General features: G+C 32.7%; 1 protein-coding gene across 2 annotated transcripts in view; it reads right to left on the bottom strand.

The window, feature by feature from the left end:
• The window catches only part of Csmd3 (CUB and Sushi multiple domains 3), a 1090649-nt gene that overhangs the window by 645077 nt on the left and 424719 nt on the right, over positions 1-20853 (bottom strand). The window contains exons 8-9 of one of the 2 annotated variants that reach the window (XM_010619527.3): positions 14334-14411; positions 7790-7877 (exon numbers count right to left, since the gene is read on the bottom strand). In XM_010619527.3, the coding sequence (XP_010617829.1) occupies positions 7790-7877; positions 14334-14411 (166 nt within the window). The remainder of the gene's footprint in view (positions 1-7789; positions 7878-14333; positions 14412-20853) is intronic. The other variant, XM_033759931.1, reaches the window with a different exon arrangement.

Genomic DNA, 20853 nt, shown 5'->3' with positions numbered 1-20853 from the left:
CTGTTAAATTTCAGGGTTTTTTAAATTCATGTTTAAAAATACACACTACACAACTCAAATGATATTTTTTTCTTTAAAAAGCAGGTTTAACATTCTGTAACACAATATGGTGGAACTGGAAAGAAAACGCCAAAAAGCTAGTTTTGGACTGTCTTAAAGAATTTAAATGCTAAAATGAAAGCCCTGGGTTCAAGTACTGCCTTTTATCATTGTTACATGTGCGAACTTCTGTGGCATGTAAAGTCGTTCACTAGAAAACAAAAATACTGGCACATGCGGTATTTTAATCAGTAACAGCTGTGTGAAGATACTTTTATCCTATCGTATAATATATGGCTGCATAATCTATGATTTCATTATTGAATGCAGCAAGATAAGTATAAGAGATAACACATCATTAAAACAACACACTTTGAGAGTGATAGCCTCAACACGTTTCAGAGAAAAAATTAATTCAAATTTTACATCTTGAAAATACACAACATGTAGAAGAATGAAACACAACATGTAGAAGACTTCAGGGGGGATGATATTCCTGAAGCAAAAGATACAGAGGAAGAGAAGAGTTTTGAAGCTATAACTCTGAGAAATGATTATTTTCAGAGAGTGAGAGCAGAAAGTTAACTCAAGAAAAGGGCAAAAAATTGGTGAACAGAATGGCTAACTCGGGGAAACAAGGATATTTCATAGTCATTGGAGAACAAAAAAGGGTTATAATCCTTAGAGAATAAATGGATATATGAAAAACGAAGAATTAACTTAGAGATGAAGTAAGTGGTAATTATAGAAATAGTGTTGTGTGGTCAGGAAGGAAGTGTCACAGGTGTGCAGCATGCTTCAGAAAAGTTTACTTGCTAAGCGCGGATAGACAAAAAACCTTTCGAAGCTTTTATAAATTAATGATCTCTGTGATACCAAGGGAAGATTCATGAAGGAGTTTGGTAGCTTCGAAAGCTCAGGGTAAGAGAATGGGTGAAGATGAGTCTACATTCAAAAATGTCATGAATTTGTGTTATTATCGTCTCTTTGAAAAAGTATATAATTACACTTTTCATATAACTGGATGAGTAGCTTGTTCCCCGCTGAGGCATATAGCAGCATTTTAATAATCCAAGTGAAAACACAAAATTTAGAACCAAAATTACTCTTTAATCTTAAGAGGAGAACAAATTTCTACCCCTGCCTAGTGCGACATCTCTCTTTGCTCTTCAAAACTCCTCCCTTCCCAAATAGAAGGAAGGAGATAAAGCCCTTCTTCCAGAAGGAAAATGTGGGCTGGGTAAGGATCCTACAAGCTGAGCTTTCACAGACATTTGGTTGTAATTTTTAGGAGATATTTAAATTTTTAATGTATCTTTCATCATAGAAAATGCTGCCAGATTTTATATTTCTTTGGCAGAATTTCTCTCTTTAAGAGCCTGTTCTGTTCCATAGCCATTTCAAATTAGAAACAAAGCTTTTAAAACTTCAAAACACAGCTGCTGAGACTCTCACCTTAGAGATTAGAACAAGAAATGGTAAGCAAAACAGAGCAAGTTACATACCTGAGTTCTTCAAGAGCTTTTCTAATAGAGACCCTTAATGAGTCCAACAATATTGATTTAAAAGAATGTGTACGTTTTGCCAATTGCTGCCCATAAGTCATTTCATTTTATGATGAGTTCCAGTTGTGTTACCAGCTCATGCGATCAGAAAAATTAATGGGAAAATGCTGAAGATGCAGTCTCCTTGTTTCAATCAATTTAATTCACTAACCTTACCCAACTCCCTTTGTCAAGCATGAATAAATACGAACCATCCTACATCAGATTCTCAACTCCTAACACTCAGAAATGTTTTTCAAAGACAAAACATAGTCTTAAGTTATGTGTCATGTTATAGGAGTTAGAGGCAGTTTGCAACTGAGTGGAAACAATGACCATTAGTCTGCCTGTGTCAACTTCCATGGACTAAGGAACACCTAGCCGGGTAGAGGAGCACGCCGTTGGGTGCGTCTGGGGGGTGATGGAGGGCATGGCTCTGGATACCATAAAGGTCCCTGGCTCCTGTTCTCCAACAGTTCCCGGGCTCTGCTTTCCGTTACACCCTTCCGCCATGATGTTTCTGACTTGGAGTGGGGACTGAAACTCCACAACAATGAGCTAAATTAACATCTCCTTCTTTAAATTATAGGCACTAGTGTGCCCCAACATAAGGAAAGCTCACTAATACTAGAGAGTAAGAAAAGTCTTAGGAAGGTTTTGAGTAGGTACTTCAACAACGTGTGGGATGATATGGCAAAAATGGTTAGACGGAACATTTCATGAGGAAGAAACCAATGAACTAAGTGAAGACGTCAGGGAAAATGAGCTCCGTTCAAGGCAAACAATGTGAATCAGTGCCACACAAAATATGGATGGGTCATACACTTTGCAAGGTTGGAGGTATTCTGAGGAATTAAAAATTCCAAAACCGCGTGGTCTACGTGGAAGCAGTCCTCGGGAAAGCTCTGTCAGTATTGAACTTGGCAAAGCGCATTAAGTAAAAGCTCGAAGTGGCAATAGCGTAAGAGGAATGAGGAGAGGAAGAGCCTGCAGCCACCAAGCTGACACTGCAATTTTGTAAAAACGTGTCATGAGAGAAGCCAGATGGCAGCAGTGAAACTGGAGATGAGGAGCTGTCCCGATCTCTTGAGGAGGAGGCATTTCTTAATACTGGATATTTCTGTCTCTCTAAAGTCCCTGAACTACAGACATGACTACCACACTAGAATGATGAGGCAATAAATGTTTGAAGTTGCAATCAATATTCTAGAGGAATATTTAAATATATTATCATTCAAATAGCATAGTATGTGTGCATGTATATCATGACTCATTCATTTTCCCTATGATGCAATGTTATTTTAAGAGGTATTTTCTTTCTTTTCTTTTTCTGTTTTATGTTTGGTTTTTTGAGACAGGGTCTCACTATGTAGTTGAGACTGACCTGGAACTCACTAGGTAGCCCAGGCTGGTCTTGAACTCACAGTGATCCTCCTGCCTCAGCCTCCCGAATGCTGGGATTACAGGCATGTGCCACCACTCCCGACTCTTTCTTTTCTTTTTAGATTCAAGTCTTTTACCAGAGATGCAAATATTTTCTCACAACCTGTGGATTCCTTTCTTTCTATTAACAGTACCTTTCACAGGGCAGGGATTTTGATTTTAAAATACTACATCTTACCAGTTACTTTTCACTCACTGTGCTTTTGGCATTGCATCAAATAAGTGGAGAGTCACAAAGGTAATGGGTACCAGGAAAGTTTACCATAAGTTCCTTTACTATTTTTGGGGTAGACTGTAAATTTAATCAACAAACAATCTGGTTTTCATAGATGGGGGAGGTGATCCATTGAGTAACCATCACTAAATTCCCTTTTAAATTGATAAGGGGAGAGAAAAAGAGTTAACTGTTAAGTCCTTATTAAAAGTACCTCATTAATCTAATAATAAATAATATTAAGGTCATTTGTCTTTTTTGATCATGTTTATCCTTTTACTAGCTTTCATTTTATCATCCTTTGAGATGACTGAATGACTGTTGCTTCATATTTTTGAAATACACGCTGAGGTTATTTTTTTTCTCCTCTGAAAACTTTGAGTCTACAGTTTTTCTGAGGTGTTGAAATGCTTGTATCTGAAAGTGACTTTGAGAGACAATCCAATCCATTCTCCTGTTAAAGATCCTCCAACTTACACCTAAATCTTTGTTTCTAATCTATATGCCTGAAACAATTACTAGCAATTTTCTAAATGCATTTAACTTTATCATGCTTTTGAGCAATCCTTTTTCCATGTTTGTGCCTGTAATGCTCAGAAATGTGAGATAGAAATCATATAACTAGGCAGAGTCACAATCATCAATCTCAAAAGGGCACTCAGAGACACTTGGCAAGACACCATATCAAAATTAAGCTTGCTCTCCTACTCTTAAACACCTATTTCCCATTCTTCTCCATCTTAAATGTTGTATCTCATTCATTGCAGTACATTTTCATTTGATAAACCTGTTTGATTCCGTTTTACCAAATTAAAAGTATTGAACATTAGCTCTTGTATTCCCATAAAAAAATCTGCAAATGGTAAGGGTGGGGGAAAGCAGAGAAGGGAAAAGAAAAACATGGAAACACAATCTTTGTAAATAGGGAAGGTGGAGGGGGTAAACAGAGGACAGGGAAATGGGGGAAAAATAAGAACCAAGATACGTCATGTAAAGGTACAAGATCCAAAAGATAAATGTGACTTTATTGTATATTTAAAATGTACCAATAAACCTAATGGAAAAAAATCTGCAAACCTAGGAGCATCTCATTTCCACTTTTCTTTCTGTTACATTAGAATAATTACCATCTGCCTATTGTGAATTTCATTTATTGTCTTCTAAAACATTATTTTCCCTTACTGCACCATCTCATCCCATATCATCAATCTATTCCTCCCTTCAGCATAATCTGTATTAACAAATAATCAGGCTTCACTCACTTGCAAACCTAAGAAGAAAATTGCTCTTAACTTCTGAATGACAATACCATTACCCTTTTCTTCTCCTGCTTTATATAACTTGATTCCCTAAAGATGTTTTCGTTCTGAACTATCTTTATTCACTTTTTAGCTCATTTCAATGTTTGCAAACTTTATCACTACAATGAAATCATTCTTATTAACAGCCTTGGTAGTGGTAAGGGTGGAACATCAACTTGATTGGTTCTAAGGTTTGAACTTGAGGTACATCCAGAGGATTAGTAGAGCTCAGTACTTGAAGTGTTTAGGTGCGTCATGGAGTGGTGCTCTTGGGGGTCTATCCCTGCTTCCCTTGCCCTTTCCTCCCTGCTCTACTTCCTGGCCACAGTGAATTAAGCAGCTTTGCTCTATCACATCCTTCTGCTATGATGTTCTTGCTTTGAAGAAAGCCTACCATAAACTGAGGTAGCCTAAACCTTCCCTCCTTAAATTGTGTCAGATACTGTGTCTCAGTGACAAAAAGCTAATGCAAAAGATTGTTACCAAGAGTGAGGTCATTTTTGTGACTGTACTTGACTATGTGGTTTAGAAGCCTTTGGAATGAGTTTGTAGGAGGAGTTTGGAAGTGTTTAGAGATAAATGCTAGAGAAACTCTAGAATATTAGGCAGAGTTTGGTGGGCAGCTCTGGGCAAAGCTCAGTCAACGGATACTGGTAGGAATGTAGACCATCAAGGCCAAACTAAGGAAGGTTCAGTTTGGAACAACGACTGCACTCGCAGTTGGACTAAAGGCCATGTGAGTTTACACATTGTTGTTGTTGTTGTTGTTATTTGTACCAGGGATCGAACTCAGGGCCTTGCCCTTGAGAGGCAGGCAGCAGAACCCCTGAGTTAAATCCCCGGCCCTATGTGTGTTCACACTTTGGCAGAAAACTCGGCTATATTTTGCCCATGTCCTGAGATTTTGCAGATGTCTGAGATTAAGAGTGATATATTAATGAACCTAGTGGTGCGGGATATTTTGACTTAGTTCACTGATCGGGCTGTTGCTCACAGCTTTTAGCCAGACTTATAGTGAGAATTGAGGGAAAAACAGATTAGGAAAAATTGAAAAATTAAATTTTGGCCCTGAAGGAAGTGCACATAAAGTTACAGCTAAAGAGGGTTTCACTGTTGGAGACATTACCATTGTTGAAAATAGGGTACTTTATACAGCTAAGAAAAAGTTGCCTTGATGGTGTATCAGAAATCCGTAAGACCCTACAAAGTGGAAGCTCAAAGATGCGAAGTATAAACTTTTCATTTAGGAGGAAGGCCCCTGTGTCTTCTGCTTGAGAAAGCAACATAGGGATTTTATTCCACCAGAATGCATTTTTCTCTGTGCTGCCATCCAGGCACTCAGAGGCTACAACAGCCGTGGTCCAAGAGGGGCTGACTACTAACTGCTCTGGCAGCAGACCTTGGTGCTGACCACACGGTGATGATGTTACTGGCAGCACAATGGAAGGGTTATTGGGTCAGGGTGGTTTCCACCCAGATTTCAAAGAAATACTAGGCAAAGAGCACCTGAGGAGGGAGTGTGTGAAGCTGTAGGAATGCAATCAAAGGTGCAGAGGAGACCAGAGGAAGGCTGAGATGCCAGGAATGATGAACGTCTCCCAAGGAAAGCTGAAGCACCTGAGTGGAACTAGCTCAAGAGAGCCATCGTGGGGGCTGCAACTGGCAAGTGCATGAGGAAGGTGCCATCCAAGCCACTTGAAACTCACATTTTACTACCATATGCCCTGAATGCCGCATAACGGGTTAAAGTACTTATTGCTGGCTCTGCTGAATTTCAGTTTTGCTTTGGTCCACTTAATTTCTATTACTTCATTTCTCAGGAATGTTTAAAATCTACCGTTGCACTTTGGGATTATGTAACTTTTAAATATTTATATAGAAGTTAACAGCTAAGAGTTCACCTTGATTCTCAGAAGAGACAGTGACTGAAACTTTTAAGACTTTGGGAAAGGGACAATTGTGTTTCAGATCATACATAGGATAGTTGTATTATGTTAGAAAGAATTATGAACTTACTATTGTCTTTATTTAGAAAAAAAATGGTTGAAGGAGATGTGATTGGGTATGAAGTTGAAAGTGTGTATGATGTGGTGGTTAGGATGAAATGTCAAATCAGTTGGCTTTGGGACCTGCACTAGGAACTGGTGAAGCCCAACAGAAGGGTGAATCATGGAGGCATTTTCCTGTTGTCAAATCCAAGAAACAATCTCTGTCCTCATCATAAAAAATTCAAATTATTTTTTTCACTACAATCAGCATACTCCAACTTTGTTTTAAAGGAATTGTTTGAATTTTGTTTTTGTTTTGGTGATGCTCTGGATAAAATCTATGGTCTCGTTCACTCTTATCAAACATTTTCACTACTGAGCTGCCTAGCTAGTTTTGAAAAAGACATTTTATTTTGTATTGGTAAACCACTAAAATTAGGGGACTAAAAAATTCAAGATTCTTAAATTGATAGGTAAATTAATGGCTTCTAAAATATATTATTTACATTGTCTGGTTCTTCAGTAAACTTAATTTGCAGTTAATAAAATAGATTCTAAATGCATTATAGAAATAAATTAATAGTCAAGATATGTTTATTCTAAGACATACAAATAATGCTGGTATGCGTGTGTGCATGTGTGTGTGTGTGCCATAGAATACATTCAGGGCCTCCTGCGTGTTAGGTGAGCTCTGTACTACTGAACTACACACCCATTCTTCATCATTTCTATTTTGGGACAGTGTCTAAATAAGTTATGCAGGCAGAATTCAAACGTAATCAGCTCTCCCACATTACCTTCTTGGAATACAGGTGTGAGCCCCATTTCATGGCTGCAAATAATTTGTTTATAGGACATTGACTGCAGGATTTTACAGGCATTACAACATTTGAAACTTAGTAGTGGATGTGGTTAATTTTATTTACATTTTCTTTAAACAAAAGGAAACTTAGGCAGATGAAATGGAACAACTTACCGAGATAACTTGAAAGCAGCAGAATTTGAACACATATAACTTCAAAATCTGAATACCATGAATTTCCACATATTATATGACAAAAAATTAATCATTCAATCTCCAAAAGAATAACTTCGTAAAACTGATATATTATTTAGTTGGTCACTTTAAAATACTGAGATAGTAGTATCATATCAACAGAATCTGGCTGTTAAGATTTGAATTCATAGGTTCTTTATTTATATACTTTTAACTGTTTAAATTAAAATAAAATTTGATAAGACAGGTAATGAAATTATTACCTAAAATCTGATCCAATTCTCTTTCCATTTTCTGGTTCTCCTGGATCTGGGCATAAATTGGATGCTGTTTTAATACCTCCCTCATTTACTGTAAATGAAGAGAAAAGAGAAAAGAAACAAAATATATGCTTAGAAAATCAAGGAAATTAACTCAAAACTCTTATCTATCCATCTGATCTAGGATTGTTGTTATTACTGTCACTATTGTTTAAATATAGAAAGTTAAAATACATTTGTAACAGCAATAATGAAGGTAAAAGCATTTTTCGATTTATGGATCTATCAGATCATAACACGGATGCTGATTTTCAATGAGTTATACTATTTTGAATATTAACACATAGACATGTAACACTTTATTTTTAATTACATTCTAATTGCAAAACACATTTCCAGTGTCTCAGTGCCAGTTTTCCCTAAGTATTACCACGGTAGAGATAATCACAAGATGTGACAGTATCATTTGGTTGCCTGTTACTTTTCAAATTGTAATTCAAAAAATAAGACCCTATAGAGATGGTTTAAAGTTATTGATACCTCTGCATTTGGTGTAGAATAAAGCGATGCGGCCTGCCAACAACAAACAATGGTGCAAATTACTAAGCAGGTCATTGGATTACCTTATAATTCTGAAAACCAAAAATAATGACTTTTCCCTCAAGCAATAACTATGACTATTTTGTCCTTAGCTTTTGTACACATTTTTAGCAATTTCTTCAGACCACTAAGTTAATGAAAGATTTATCAAATCTTTTCATTGAATATGATCCCATTAGACAAGGGAATCCCCAAAACACATCTTTCTAAAGTGGGAAAATGACTAAACCTGTTATTTCTGATGCATCTGAAAGATGTTGTTTTATGAATTTAATCCTATAACAAACTGGAATATAACTCCTTTTGTTTTGCTCTTTATCAACTTGTCTGCTCTTTTTAAGGAAACAACAGTAGTTAAGTAGAGATTGCATAGGAAACAACAGTTTTAATCCTACCTTAAGGACTGGAATGACCTGAAAAGAACAAAGATTACTAAAGCAGCCCCCAAACTTTTTTTTTTTTTTTTTTTTTTGTACCAGGGATCTACCATGAGGCAGGCATCAGAACCACTGAGCCAAATCCTCAGCCCTGCCCCTAGACATTGTGGGCAATTAGACTAAAGTAGGACCCTGGACCAGGAGATTTTTATTTTGTTTTGTTTTAAAATAACTCTCAAGGTGATCCTAATATAAAGTCAAAGATGAGAATCCTTGGAGTTCTGAATCATTCAGTCCATATTGTTCACTCTTTCCAAGGTGATTCATCAAATAGGAAGTCAGCTAACAGATAATGTCCCAAGAGTCATGGGATAGGAAAGCTATGATTTTCATAGTTATATGAAAAAAGTGTCAATATCTTATTCTGAAATTATTTTCCTATATATCACCAACGATATCCTTTTTGCCAACTTTATTTTGTGCTCATTGATTTGAAGCTGTTTTTTTTTTCTTTCTTTGTTTTTTGGCCCATTAAACTGCTATTTAAATCTTCTTAGCTTTTTTGGTATTTGGGGTACTGTCTTAGGTTCTTCATTTCATTATCATGGAGCAAATTTAAAGGCACTAACCCACAACTGCCTGTATTTTGAGTTTCTCTTTTTGCTTCAAAAACTACTTATTTAGATAACTAAGTAACCATACGCACACACACCCACACACATATATTTTTTTTTCATCTTTTCCAGGCATTGTTTTTGGTCCTTCAATGGCCTAATGTATCATCATCCAAAGTTCCAAATGGAATCTTACATGTGAGTTCAAATTCAACCTAATCACTGACACTTTTGGCACACCTTTGTCATCTACTTGAATATGAGGGAAGACCTAAATTTCCAAAAACATAATTTTTATAACTGCTCAAATGTTCAATGACTCTAGATTTTTGAAGTCAATTGTATTTCTCACCAGTCACCAAGATGGATCCATTATTCACATCGAAGTGCCTGTAATTTTGTAACTGTATAATTTTTGCTGATTAGGTATGTTCCTGATATGCAAATGTTTTTTTCTCTGTATCTCCATGTTTTATTTTTATCTTTAACAACCTAAACCCTAACATTTTAATATTCAACTCATGTCCTACTTCTTCCAAAAGATAATCACCCATTTTTACCACTCTATTCTCTTTGCTCTTATTATAGAACTTGGTGCATTTTATGTGGACGATTTTATGTTCAATTTTAAAATTTTTTGTTATATTATAAATTATTAGATTCACATTCTTTTAGTAACCTCTAATATATTGATAATTTATAATTATTTTAAAATACCCATAAACCTTACAGTTTGTAACTTTTGAATAAATAAATTCTAATTGTTTGACAATACCACATGATGTAGTTTTCAATGAATAGAACATTTATTATAAGAACATATTCTTCTTCTAACAATTGAAAGGATTATGATAATATCATTGAATGTGTTATTAGAATGTGCTTTCTAGACTTGATTCCCACAACATTGAGAGTAACTACTATTCCTGTTGTGTACCTCCTACAGGTGAGAAAACTGAAGCAGAGAGAGGTTAAGAAATCTCTCACATTCAGACTAATGGTTTCTGCCACAGTCTGCATTTAAATCCAGGCCAACTTTTGAGCCCTGCAGCCTGACCAGACAATTCAGCAAATCAGCAACTATGCTATTACATACAACTCAAAACATTCTTTTAAATATATTACCTTCAAATGTAGAACCTACTTATAATTTTCACTATTTTTTTCTAATTCATCCCAATTCTTGTGAGTTTAAATGTCAAGTTATTTCTGCCTCTTTAGAAGTGCTCATTTAAATCACCGTTTTTGGACATTTTCAACTGAGAAAAGGCCTCAGTTTAAACTGTACTGATAAATGGGTATATGTATGTATTACTACTTATTACTTATAAAGGTTCAAAATAGCAAAATAAATTAGGAACAAACTGCATAATCTTTTATTTTTTCTATTGATGTCTTTTTCCATGGCAAAGTGATAGATAATAAGGTATTTGAATGAAGTTAGTACTATTCAACCAGCTGCTCTCACTAGAGAATGCCCATGAAGCAGTGGACAGATCTGCCATTTTTACTTTTTTTAATCTGAATAGTAACTTGCAGCATGGTAAGAATATGAACACTTTAAAATCAAAGTATACCGCAGCTTTCAAAAAGCATTCCTATGGAAAGGAATTTTTTCTTTGGTCTTTAAGGATATTTTTATTATTATTGAAGAAAAGTGAATCCTTTCTTTCACATACAACAATAGAGAATAGAAGAAAGTGGACAAAAGTTACAGGATTTAAAAAAGTGAGCTACTTGTTTTTCACACTAAAGTATCTATATTATATGTATTTATGTATTGTATTTCCAGCAACTTGACTTTCTTCATTACTTTATATTCTAAATTCAGATACACTAAAAACTATGAAATATCAAAATACAATATTGTGATTACAACCATGTTTATTAAGGTTTCTGATTCTGTATAGCACACAATACACACGAAGGATGAAAATAAGGATATTCTGACTAAAATTCACCCTCAATTACCTCTTTAAGGTTATTAACCTCCACTTGTCTCATATTCTTTAAATTATACTGAAATCTTTTATTTTTATTTTAAAATACAGCACTTCTGAATCTTGTTCTAAACACAAACATCATGGATAATAAATTTACAAAGAACTGTTTTTTAGCTAGCAAATAATATTGGACCCTTGTAGCTGAGCCTGTATTTTATTCACTTATTTATTTTTCTTGTTATATAATGGTATTTCTAGAGAAGAACCATGGAATAAATGGATGCAAATGAATGAACATAAGTATAGATCTGAAGTAGGAAAGAAAAACATTATCATTTGTAAGAAGCTCACAGTTTATTAATTCCACTTGAATATTTTCCAAGGGGTTATCAGATACATTGGAAGTCTCGTACCCATTAAATACAACATTTCAAAACTATAAAATGCACTATAAAATATTTTACTTTTAATATTTTTATGATTTAGAAAAATAATATTTTCCTTTCTAGACAATAAAATTTTTAAGGGTAAGTTTGACAAACCTACGATTTTTAACTTTAAAGAATAAATGAAGCATTTAAAATTTAGGCATTAAAACTGAAAACTTACTTGAATTATCCATTTAAACAACCAAACTCTACCTATAAGCATTGCTGAGACTTCTTGACTCTCTTGTTAAAACATTTCTTAAACTATAAGGATGCCACTGTAGACAGAGAGAGGCTTTGGCAAGTGTATATTTTATATCCTCCATGATTATTTTCAATTCTACCCAGGCCAATATCAGAATTGATTATATTTAATGCTCAGAATCTCTTTAAATTTGAAAGATAAGTATCAGATAAAACTTTTCTTTCCTTTATTTTGTGTTGTGTTAAAAAATGATATCAGGAGATACAGACCCAATGCTAATATGAGAATAGATGTATAGTGATGATAAAAACTGAAATGATATAACCCTTCCTTACAAACAACCATGAGACAACATAGTTTTAAACCTAATCATTCCATACTTGAGAAATGAATTACAGTAAAATAAATTTTAAAATTGTTTCCTGATTTGCAATCATGAACAATTTGCCATACTTATGTTTTCATTAACATACCAATAAATTATATAAAACATTTTAAAAAGGCAATAGAATTTTAATTTTTTAAAACAAAATACAAAGAATAATCCCAAACTCACTTTAAAATTTTGATGTAAATTATCACATTTTTTACATCATATTAACATTCTGCCTGAAAAACCCTATAGAAAATGTTCTTTCTCTCCCCCTGATGTAAGAGTTTCATGACTAAATTTTATTTTTATTCACCTTTACAGCTCATGAAAACAATGAAATATATATTTCCATTCAGGCAATATTCTAGCGAGTATAAAAAGTTACATATACCAAATAATGCCTAGATAAATCTTAAATATGTGAGTATAAATAGGTTGAATTTTTGAGAACATCTGAAAGTTTGAAACATGACATCTGAATAGACAAAATCAGAAATGAATCAACTTTTCTTATATCTTGTGATTTTTTTAGTTAAAATTCCAAAATAAATATATAAAAATGTTAGAAAAAGTGTCATAAATTTAATATTTAATTTTGCAGACTTTTAACTTTTACTTCATGTTTGAATGATGAAATTTGGTCTGTTGGCATCTTCTCACCTGGCAATATTTTTCTACTCATATATTCTGTTGAAAAACTTACATATTTCTTTCCAATATGTATCAAAAGATTTGCCTACTTCAACTTGGATAATTTTCTTATCTTAGTAACTGACAGCATCAATCTTAAAAAATGTGTATTTAACCCTCTCAAACTATGAAAAAATCTTATTATACAGTTAAATAACTTGAAATTAACTATCAAGTACTTTCAAGGCAGATAACTTCATTTGGACAATTTCATATTATCTGGTGGTTTGAGTTTACTATTCTCATGTTTAACTAAACTATATTTTAAAGTTGTCACAATAAAATTCTTGATAACTTAGAGGCTCAAATTTGTTTTTTAATTATCAAAACAGAGCAATATGAGTAATTTACTATTTATGTATAGAAGTCAATAAATATTCAGAGAAAAGTCTTTTTAATTATAATTGCTGACTTTTTATTAGTGAAGTAGTTATAAACATTGCATAGAGTAGTTTGGAACTGAAAATAATAAAGATTAAAATTCTCTTATTGATGAATAAATAATTGCATGCATTTTTACAATAATCTCTCTCACTTACTACCATGTTATTTTAGAGATGAAGTGTTGTAACATAAAAGGATTGTTTCTAAGTTTCTGATATGCATTTACACAAAGAATGAGGTAGGAAATTTTTACCAATTTCTATTAAGTTGTCTGACAGACATGCATAGCTTGTAGAAAAATATTTATTCATGCTTGTAGATATATGTTTTAGTTCCATAAGTCTCTCAATCTGAGATTATTAAATAGAACTCAGGTGTTCTAAGAAGACCTGGTTTGTGAGTGAAAGTATGCCTTCAAAAGCAAGAATAAAAGTATTAATCTATTAAATAATTAGCAAAATACTTAGTGCTTGAATAAATTAATTTAATGCAAAACTTTTTTTTTCTTAAAATTTCTATGTTGTAAAGAAAATGCTCCTTTGAAAAACTTTTATGCGAAAATTTTGATCTGGTAAAATAAGAATTTCCATGGGAAACTATCAATTTAAGAAAATTATTTTATCTCACATCCTAGAATTACAAAACTTATCATCATCATCATATGAGATGAAATAATGTGTTTATATACAGAAATATGGAATAAATGTTAGCAAAACTAACCTGTAGTAGTTGGGAAAGTACATATTAATCCGTTACCCCAATACACATTTAAAAGCAATAAAGTACTGAATAATCATCATGCAAGTTATATTGATATTAAGGCAGTTAACTTGGTAAATACACAAACATTTTGATAAAACACACACAAACAACACAGACACCACAAAGTTCACTCTTGCACTAGAGAAAGTAACAAAAAAGGAGTACACTCACAGATAGAAAACTTGTTGCTGTTGTCTTTCCCTGGAAACAATTTAAATCCTCTAGATTTAAAATCTATGGCCTTTTTCACTAGTTAAGAAAACAAACAAAAACATGTATCAGGAAATACAATTTGAAATGAACTTCAAGTTAACAAATTTTGTTAGCATGGAATTATGCAAGTTAAAGAAATTGCTTTCTTAACCTGATACAAGGTACCCAACAGAAAATAAAAAATAAACAAAAAACAATATAATCATTTACTAAAATACTAATCAGTGAACAAAAAGTTTATACATTATTTAGGGAGAAACCTGCATATAAAGATAAGTACTGTTAAACTCTTCAAGTTTTCATATAAAGTCAAAACCTTAATACTTTATAATAAACCACATGAATTCATCAAATTAGGTGGAATAAATTGCACTAGAAAAACAAATGATACTGCAGCTTTGGAATAGTGGGGAGAATTTCATGATCTTGGGTTTTAAAATAAATTAAATTCCCTAAAGTTTAGTCTATTTGAAATATTCAGAGACATTAAAGAAATAGCAATTGGGAAATTTATAAGAATATTTTAATATTTCTACAAATAAAACAAGTTTCGTCATCATTTAGACAGTATGTTGTCTGACCCAGTGTACAAAATATATAAAACAATTACAATGCTTTGTAGTTTTGCTACTCCTTGGGTACTAGAAATATTCTGATCTTATGATACTGAATATCAGTATCATGAGATATTATACTATGGACTATATTAGATGAAATGTAAATAGTCTAAGAAGAGTCGAACATATACATTCAGTGGAATAGCCTAACAAATGATATAACAAACATGAAATATGTTAATATTTTAACAGTATGTGGGAGAAAAAAACGTTTATTTTTTAGTGTAAATATTTAATTAACTACACTGCTATAGATTTTAAAAGGAATAATAGTTCAGAAGCCTACCTTATTTATTTAATTGATACCAAGTGAAATAAGATTATCTAATTAAAACCTTTTTAACTAAAAAGTTATGGAATCTGATCTGATATTTAAATAACGATTATTTTCTTTCTAAAAAGCATGAACAATAATACAAGTGGTGTATTCAACTTGAACAATTTTAATTTAGAATATTTTACATATTGTTTTTTATCTTATTTATAGTGAAGTATAATAGCCTTAAATGCAATTAGATTTTATTTATGCAATAAATCAGAAGATAACAAAGGCGTTTTTATTCGATACTAGTAGTTTAAAATAATCCCTTCATTAATCATATACAATTAGTTTAAATTATGGGTACTCTACTAGTTTAAAAACATTTTAAGATGATTTTCTTTGCATTATTAATATTTTCACAAGTAGGAATATAGAGGCAGGGTTTGATGGTTACTGGAATGTATGGGTAAGAATTATTTATGAATATTATATAAATTAATGGAAGAAAATGATCACTAGATCAAGAGAGCTGATTCTTGGCATTTATTAGCTAAGTGATTTTGGACAAGTATTTGTCTTTTTACTTCCTTTTCTTCTCTTTAAATAAGAAGCTAGGACAAGAGGACTGCTCATTCTTTTCTTGTTTCCAAGATTATTTGTGACTCTTACTGACAGTGAAGGAATTACTACAACTCTCTCAGGAAATGCTTTTTGTTGTGATTTTCCATCCACACCCCCATGTAACTAAAGTTTAACTGGAGGGAAGTATTCAACTACTCTAAATTTAGTTCACCACTTGTGAAATTCCCCACTGCCTCAACAAAATTTTCATTCCGTATTTTGTGGCAGAGTACTAGATTTTCCCATCCAAACATGAACCCTAAGTGGGAATCTACCTCCATTTAAAAAAATCTGCATTATTCAGCTTGATATTTTAAGTACTATAGATAAGTCTGAAGAATTCATGGTAGTTTTAATTCAAATCTTAAATGCTTAAATGATAAAGAGCATAAATAAAATATTATAAATCCCCAAAAGAAAAATGCATAAGAATATTCTATGCATTAAAGAGTTCAGTGCCATAAATAATGATATGAGACGTGATTTAAAAATACAACGTTTGTATAAAAGTATTGTCACAATACGATGATCTCCAGATTCCTCCATTTTCTGGAGATCATGTTGAGGAAAATAAACTAGAATCTGAAAGCAAATACCACCTATTTCTCCTAAAAAGATTTTCTTAACATCTAAAAGAGATGACAAGAAAGTAGAAGGGAGTTTATTAGTTAAGAAGAAGGAAAGAAATGGAAGTGGGAGACAGTTTAAGGGCAGATAATAGAGGACATATAATTGGGTATCCCACCCAAACAAGGTTAAACTGAGGAACTTGGTGTAAAGAAGGTAATGAGAAGGGCATGCACGTACAAATCTGCCAAAAGGAAACCTATTCATAGGTATAATCAACATGCATTAACAAAAAGGTAGAAAACTGCCCTACACTAAAAGTCACACTGTCATTAATTTCCCTCAAAATCCCCCCACCCCCATGTCCTTGCTTGGAACACACATATCCCATTGTTTTGACACTTTCTGATGCAGTTCTGGAAGTCCTTGCTCAAGAATGTCTTCAAGGGGCCAGGGATTTAGCTCAGTGGTTCCGCTGCCTGCCTTACAAGCTCAAGGACATGAGTTCGATCCCCAGTACCAAAAAAAAAAAAAAAAAAAAAAAAAAAAAAAAAAGAATGTGTTCATTGCACTACCATGGCCACTTTGATATCCTGAATTGGTTTAAAACCTGTCATGACTATTGACTTTGGGAAAGAAGCAGAATACTCAGGGTTCCAAATCTGGTGGATAAGTTAAGTAAGGACACATAATCGCTTTTATGAGCCTGCTTTTCTCTTGGATAGCACTAGGCAGAAGCATTCACTGCATTTTTTATTACAATTCTTAAAGACACTAACAAAAGAGGACTTCTAGAACTGCTTCAGCAAGTGGCAAGAGAATCCTAGCACTCTTAGAGGCTGAGGCAGGAAGACTACAAATGCAAATACAGATGGATATTTAGGGATTTAGCAAGACACTGTTCAAAATTAAAATAAAAATATCAAGAGAGTTGAGAATGTGGTTCAGTGCCAAGGCCATTGGTGTAATCCCTAGTATACACACACACACACACACACACACACACACACACACACACACAGTAAGAACAGTGGGATAAGTGTGTTCCAGGGGAGGGGAAGATTTTGAGGGGAGTTAATGGTAAAATTTTACTATATTTTTCTCATTTAAACATTCATTGTGCATTTTTATTACCTCTTATATATGTGGGGTGGGAAGTTATATATGCAGGGATAGGGCTGGTTTATGTATATGCCTACATCTTGACTGGATTATCTGGTTATATGAAATAAGGGACAACATCTGAAGATTAATAACAAGTGAATTCTTTGAGCCAAGACAGAATCACTTCAAACAAAGAATCTTTAATAATTTCCTGGTTATAAAAAGTCATAACTATTTATTCTTTCTTTTCTTTTTTAGCATCCATATATCTATTTATTTTAAACTTCAAAATATTCTCCATTGTTAAAAGTAATATCTATAAAATAGGGGTAGTGGTGGGTGCCTGTAATTCTAGCACACAGAGGCAGGATGACAACAAGTTGAAGACCAGCCTGGGCAATTTAACAGAACTCTGTCTCAAAATGAAAACAAATAAAAAATAAAAAAAGGGTCAGGCCATAGCTCAGTGTGAAGGCGCTGGATTCAATATTCAGTACCACAAAATAATAGTAATAAAAAACTGTATTAACTACAATACAGATGCAGAAATGAAGATTATGATATAATAGGTATAGATGCATAATAAGTTTTTAAATTCAAGCAATTTTAAAGTATGTTACATAGTAAATGTTTTAGAACACGTTAATGAAACATTGTTTATTTGTATAAATAAAAATGATAAGTATTATAAATTACAATGAAAAGATCTTGTTCTAATCCTTTCATCAGAGATTCCATATCAAATAAAGAAATGTCTTGGTTGATGAACTCTTCCATTCACAAAAAGAAAAGTCCAGCAAAAATTTGCTTCCCTTTGGGGTGACAAGCATGACCTCTGAGGTTTTCCCCAGAACCTTGATACAAATCAACTTTGTGAACCAAGGTACCATCGTGTGTGTGATAACAAGGTGCACTGTTCTACATATAAAAGATATGCACAGTAAATGACAGTATGTCATCAAATGAGTGTTTCTACTAAGTAAAGAAAGCCCTACATTTAAACAATGATATATTTCAATAAGAGACATAGAAAGTATATATATAAAGTTCATGGTATTAGAGTCAAAACTACAATCCATTATGGCCTTTGCCAAGGGTTAAGAAAAAGTTGTGACTTTCCTTCCATCCTTCAGTCAGGTCCCCAAGGGAGGAAAATATTTTGCTCACTCTGTGCCTCTTGTCTATGGGCATGAGAAAATACATACAATATTTTAGTTCTTGGTCATTTAGCAAAAGGTATTTTCTCCTGAGAATTTCCTTTATTAATGTTGAATGAGGAAGGATAGAAATGGCAGATTAAAGCATTTTCATTTGTAAAACTAGTCTAAATATAGAAAATCTATGTATGTTCTAATGCACTTAGCAAATGCAAGGCCTACAGGCACACACATAAAAATCAATAACATATGTTTCTTTTATCTCCTTATGGTTTTATAAGCTAAACAACTTTGATGATTTTCATTGTTGCTACTTTTTGGGTTTAACTTGTGCTTTTTAGTACAGTACAAATATTTAAACATGGAAAAGATCTGGCAGAAAGAGATAGTAAGTCAGAAACTGAGTCCATTTTTGTTTAGTGGAAAAATAATTTGTTTCTGTAAAATTCATTACAATAAATTTAAATCACCGTAGTGGATTATCACTGTGGAATTGTCTAGGTTAATTATTATTCTATTATTCAAAAAACAATCTGAACTCTAAATCAAACTTCAAAACTTATGAAAAGAAAGTGTTGACTGAATAATATTTAAGCCCCATATGTTAATGTTAATCAGCTCAAGTCAGTTATTTTAAATTATTTAAATTCAGTAGATTATAAAAATTAACCATGTATGTATATCAATGATTAAGAGCTTCATTTTGTTTAAACTTCAGTGTTTTTGTGAAGTAAGTGGCACCTGACTTTATTTTTTCTGTTAAACAATCATTAGGAGTGGAAACTGAGAACATGTGGTATTATTGGGATACAACTGATTGGGAAGTTTCAGAGTTAGTATTGATGATGGTCTTTTTGTTGTTATTGTTTTTGGTACCAGGGATCAAACTCGGATTCCTTGGCATGTGGCACCACTGAGCTAAATCTCCAGCCCTGATGATGGTCTTCAATGTTTGAAAACTGACTATATTATATGGATTTGATAAAGGGAATTCAAATATTCTCTGGAGGTTTGAAAAATATGTATTTTAAGTACATCTTCTATCCCACAACTTCTTTAAAGTCAGAAAATATCTCTAACTTCAAATTCCTTATCTTAAAAATGATGGGTTTTCACCATATAATTTCCAGTTACATATCCATAATTTATGCTTCTATACAACTGATATGTATATATCATTAAAATTACAATTTTCACAATATTTATCTTTGAAAATGAACAAAATAGACATATTTAGAATTAGTCACTTTCAAATCTATGTAAAGTTCTCTTAGAAGATTGTAACACTGTTATCAGAACATCCTGAAACACACCTCATTTTCAATTATTATATTCTAACAGTAATTGTGTATTTATCATAACCTTCCAAATTTAGTATTTATTTTAGTAGTATTTATTTTCACAATCTTTATGAAAAGTGGCAGTAGCTACATTACAAATCTGAGATCCAATCCAATCATGGTTAATTCTTTTGAAAAGAAAATAATTTCTCAGGAGCAAGTAAATAATTTGTATTTTACTGAAACTTTTAATTTACATCTGCTTTATATAACATTTACTTTCAAATGTACAATGATTTTCTCTTCTTCCTTTGTATGATTTGACATTTAAAAGTGTAAATCTTATTTTTCAATTATTATGAATATTTCTTTATACTTAACAAATGGAGTGAATTAATAATAAAAAATTATTAATTTTATCTTGAATACTGAAAATAATTGTATTCGATTTTGAAAACATGACACATTTTAGTATTGATGGTGAATTTATTTACATAGATGCTAAGAAAAGCAATCAATCACTAATGTAATACAGATTTTATTTGTTTTGTTTTGTTTTTTTTTGTTTGTATTTATTGATTGATTGATTGATGGGTACTGGGGCTTGAACTCAGGTTCTTGTACTTGCAAGGCAGGCAGCAGAACCACTGAGCTAAATCCCCCGCCCTAGTACGGGTTTAAAAGAGGTTAATATATTTAAAAACAATTTAAAATATCGTATATGAAAAGTAGCATTTTTCTCACTGAACTAGGAATTAGCAGATTTGTTTTCTCATCTCATGTCATGAAACATACAAGTTATCTTCTCTACCTAGTTCTAAGAGATTGATTGGTTTAACCTTAACTATCAGAAAATAGAATGAACAAAAA

This window comes from Fukomys damarensis, unplaced genomic scaffold, assembly GCF_012274545.1.
Source record: "Fukomys damarensis isolate Sample0158 unplaced genomic scaffold, DMR_v1.0_HiC HiC_scaffold_5, whole genome shotgun sequence".
NCBI lineage: Eukaryota > Metazoa > Chordata > Mammalia > Rodentia > Bathyergidae > Fukomys > Fukomys damarensis.
The sequence above is the reverse complement of the archived record's forward strand: the minus strand, read 5'-3'. Positions and strand labels throughout refer to the sequence as shown.